Source organism: Octopus bimaculoides, chromosome 10, assembly GCF_001194135.2.
Source record: "Octopus bimaculoides isolate UCB-OBI-ISO-001 chromosome 10, ASM119413v2, whole genome shotgun sequence".
NCBI classification, from domain to species: Eukaryota; Metazoa; Mollusca; class Cephalopoda; order Octopoda; family Octopodidae; genus Octopus; species Octopus bimaculoides.
This window is the reverse complement of record NC_068990.1, coordinates 20,401,609-20,405,729: the sequence shown is the minus strand read 5'-3', so window position 1 is coordinate 20,405,729 and position 4,121 is coordinate 20,401,609. Positions and strand designations below refer to the sequence as shown.

The following is a 4,121-nucleotide window of genomic DNA, read 5'->3' as shown; positions in this document are numbered from 1 at the left end:
ATATATATATATATATAGATATAGATATTATGTATGTATAGTAAATCAACCTCCCAATACTCCCCTTACCACAAACCTATTCAATATCTTAAATACCTTAACATCCTTTCCAATCACCACAAATCCACTTTTAGTAACACAATCGAGGGTATCTCAACCCGTATATCCGACCTCTCTTCCAGTGAGGAAATTTTCAATAACCACACACCATATTAAAATCAAGCACTCACCGCTAGCGGCTTCTCCTAACAAATAAAATACATCCATAACTCCAGGCTCAAACAATATATATCTCAAATCCCAAATCACATCTCAAAGACGCACCAACCATCAAAATCGCAACCGACCAAACACACCCAAATACACTCCTTGATAGAACCCCGGAAGATCTTACACCTACACAACCTGGACCTCACGCGCATACATTGAACGCTAGGTCAAAAACTATAACAACTAAAACAGCTAACAACAACAGGCCCTGCCAACCTCCTCCATTCACCAAAAATATAGATAGCACTCCATTCTCCGAAAACATTGAAAGCACTATTCCTAGATACCCTGAAAAAGTGGTGGACGCTCTATTCTGTGGTACATACCCCACTTCTCACTTAACGTTAAGAACTTAGCTAAATCCTTCTTTAAAATACTAGCCTCCAACTTCCCTCTTCAACATAATTATCATTCTATCTTTAATAGATCTACCCTGAAACTATCCTATTCTGCTCCACCCAACTTCGAATCTATCATAGCAGCCTCTAATAAACAAGGTGCCACGCAGTGGGACTGAACCCGGAACCATCTGGTTGGGAAGCAAGCTTCGTACCACGCAGCCACCCCTGAGTTCACAAAGCTTAGTCAGCCCGAAGCTATAATAGAAGACACTTGCCCAAAGTGCCACACAGTGGGACTGAACATGGATCCATATGGAAATTAAGGTAATGAACTGGTTTATACCCACCGATAAAACCGATGACTTCAAAGAAGAAAAACGTCCAATTCCAACCGAAGAAATGTTGCATGCCTTTTAAAATAAATGGATTTAAAAGACCCGATATTATCTATAAAATAAAATGGAAGCGATTCACATTAAGGTTACATTTATGTATATGTTGGTAATTAAGATATAACAACAACAACAACAATAGCAATAATCCTTTCTACAATAAGCACAAGGCCTGAAATTTGGGGGGAGGAGACCAACCAATTACATCGACCTTAGTGTTTCACTGGTACTTATTTAATTGACCGCGAAATGATGAAAGGTAAAGTCGACCTCCGTGGACTTTGAACTCAGAACATAAAAACGGTCGAAGTGCCACCAAGCATTCTGCCCGGCATGCTAACAATTCAGCCAACACGCCGCCTAGCCGTGTGTTGAGAGGAATTCTTTTGGTAGGGAAGGATAATTCACCTTTTGAAATATGGCTGTTTCATTCAACATCCTTAAACAAACCTTTTCGGGGACCTATTGAGCGGGATCAGCTAGTCACTGTTTATCTTAATATGAGATCACCAAGTCACGCACATATGGTTGTGATGCATGTGCTTGGTGTACTCTTATCAGACGGATAACCATGACGGGTATACCGGGCTTCGTATATTTTACCCCAGTGTCACTGTGATGGCATGCACTGCTCTCTTAGTCAATAATGATGATAATAATAATAATAATAATAATAATAATAATAATAATAATAATAATAATAATAATAATAATAATAATAATAGCTGGATGATTCGAAATCTAATAGCAAGATACATGGTCAGGCATTACGAGTGAGTCACCAGTGATTCACAAAACAACAAAACAGCAGCTTCCACCAAATGAGAAGCTCCAGATAGAAAATCTAACTCAAACTTACCAGTGACGTATACACAGTTCCGCAGTTACTTGCGTAGTACTTGATACCATAACTCTTACTGATTATAAAAGGCATTACAACGTATATCCCACCCGGAACAACATACGTCAGTAATGCAATAAAAAAGTAAAAGTATCGTCCGACCATTGATGAAACATTGAGGAGGAGATACAAAAGGGCTACAGATAAACACAGAAGTATGGTGGAATCCTGTTAAAGAAAAATGATATACGTTGAAAAGACTTTCTTTTTCAAGCCAAAAATATGCATTATGACAATATAGGTACATTGTTACAATAAATATTATAAGGATCTTTTCGGTGAAGCATAGACGACAACGACTTTGACCAAGTAGTGGAAAGAGAAAATCATTAAGTAAATACATACAGTCCTACATTGGTTGCCGTGGAAGGACTCAAGTAGAATCGTTCCTAAAACGGAATATACTTCAATTCCAGAGTTTGCATTTATACTCAAAGAAAAAAAAAATTAAATGATTGATCAGTATTAGCTAGTGCAGCGGATAGTATATTACCTGAAACATATATACTACAAGCGGCATAATTAAAAACTGGCATTTACAGTATGATAAAAGCTTCCAAACTAAAGCAAAATGTATGTCTGAGCAAGAGTGTAAGAGTTTCTTCTAAGCTTTTACTTCATTGCCTTTAGTCCCAGATCACATTTAATCGATCAAACCTAATATGGAAGATTCTTCAGTCTCAAGCATACTGTCATTTTAGCAGTAACGTGGCTAGAGCATGCACCGCCATATGCATCCTTTTATTTTGACTCCCAGCCACTACCTCCATGCCCGCCTATAGAGTCTGATACACCAGACTGGCAAATAGTCTTTAGTTAACACACACACACACACACACACACACACACACACACACACACACACACACACACACACACACACACACACACACACACATATATATATATATATATACATCGACAAATCGCAAATGCAGCGAAATGTGGATCCGTCAGTCACATACAGGGCGATTTCGTTTCGTCTGCCTATGAAACATATTGTTTATTTAGCAAATAAGCATTAAAAAAAATTATTCTCTAATAGAGACTGCAACATCTGGACTTTCAACGATGCATATAAGTTGTCTATATCATCTTGATAAGGATTTTTCTCTAGAGATGCTTATACTGCGTAATTCCCGTATGTAAAGAGACCACTTAGTGGTTCTCCTCTTTGTGTAATTGATAGACACGTATATATTATTAAAATATTTATGGTCTACGGACATTTTTTACGCATGCTGACCACTGGTATAAACTATCATTTTTAATAACTTTTATCGTTTATATATTTATATTTAAATATTTTAATTCTTGAGTCATATAATTCACTGTGATTTTTTTTATTCACTGCTGCTTTATTCTGGCTTGGCGCGTTCGTTAAGGACATTTGAATTGAATTCTCGACGTATAACGATAACACTCGATATGCACGTGCATCACTTGGCATATGGTACGTATTTGAGTTTTATAGTTATACGTTTCTAACAGTTTCTACTCATGATTCACAGATAATTAATTTATTTAATTAATAAATGGTGAAATTTTGGAGTATAGAAATAACTGGCCTTTTTACTTTTTCAAATTGTCTAGCCTGCCTACATCCAACGTGCTATTAATAAGAATGTATTTTTCATGGTTTGGGGATTTGACATCTCTTTTCTGCTTATAAGGAGACCACTTATTGGTTCTCCTCTCTGTGTGTAATTCATACACACGTGTTTTATATATATTTCGATTTTGTATCTCTCCAGATACAATATATACATATATTTGTTATTTGTGTGTGTATGTGTGTGTGTAATATTTGACAACAATATGCGTACACATGAGGAAAAAAAGGAACCGATCAGATTTCTTCTTACCTTAAATAATAATTTATCACATATGAGTCCCCAGCTCATTTTCGCGACGGCATTGCCAACTGCACAAGCAGAACCAAGAACGGTAAGGAAGTTATCATCTGAGATGAACGTCAATCCATAGACCTGAGGAAAAATTCAAACATTTTTTCTTGAATAATCATCTGTTAATCTATCTGCATGGATGTGTGTAATTTTGCATATTTGAATATATAAATACACACACATGTTTATACACGTGTATATCTATCTATCTATCTATCTATCTATCTATCTATCTATCTCTCTCTCTCTCTCTCTCTCTCTCTCTCTCTCTCTCTATATATATATATATATATATAATAGGCGTAGGAGT

The 4,121-nt window shown here is 36.3% G+C and overlaps 1 protein-coding gene across 1 annotated transcript in view; it reads right to left on the bottom strand.

Moving 5' to 3' along the window:
- Window positions 1-4,121, bottom strand: part of LOC106872569 (uncharacterized) — a 24,068-nt gene that overhangs the window by 7,678 nt on the left and 12,269 nt on the right. The window contains exons 8-10 of the mRNA XM_014919600.2: window positions 3,770-3,892; window positions 1,863-2,072; window positions 959-1,058 (exon numbers count right to left, since the gene is read on the bottom strand). Of these exons, the coding sequence (XP_014775086.2) occupies window positions 959-1,058; window positions 1,863-2,072; window positions 3,770-3,892 (433 nt within the window). The remainder of the gene's footprint in view (window positions 1-958; window positions 1,059-1,862; window positions 2,073-3,769; window positions 3,893-4,121) is intronic.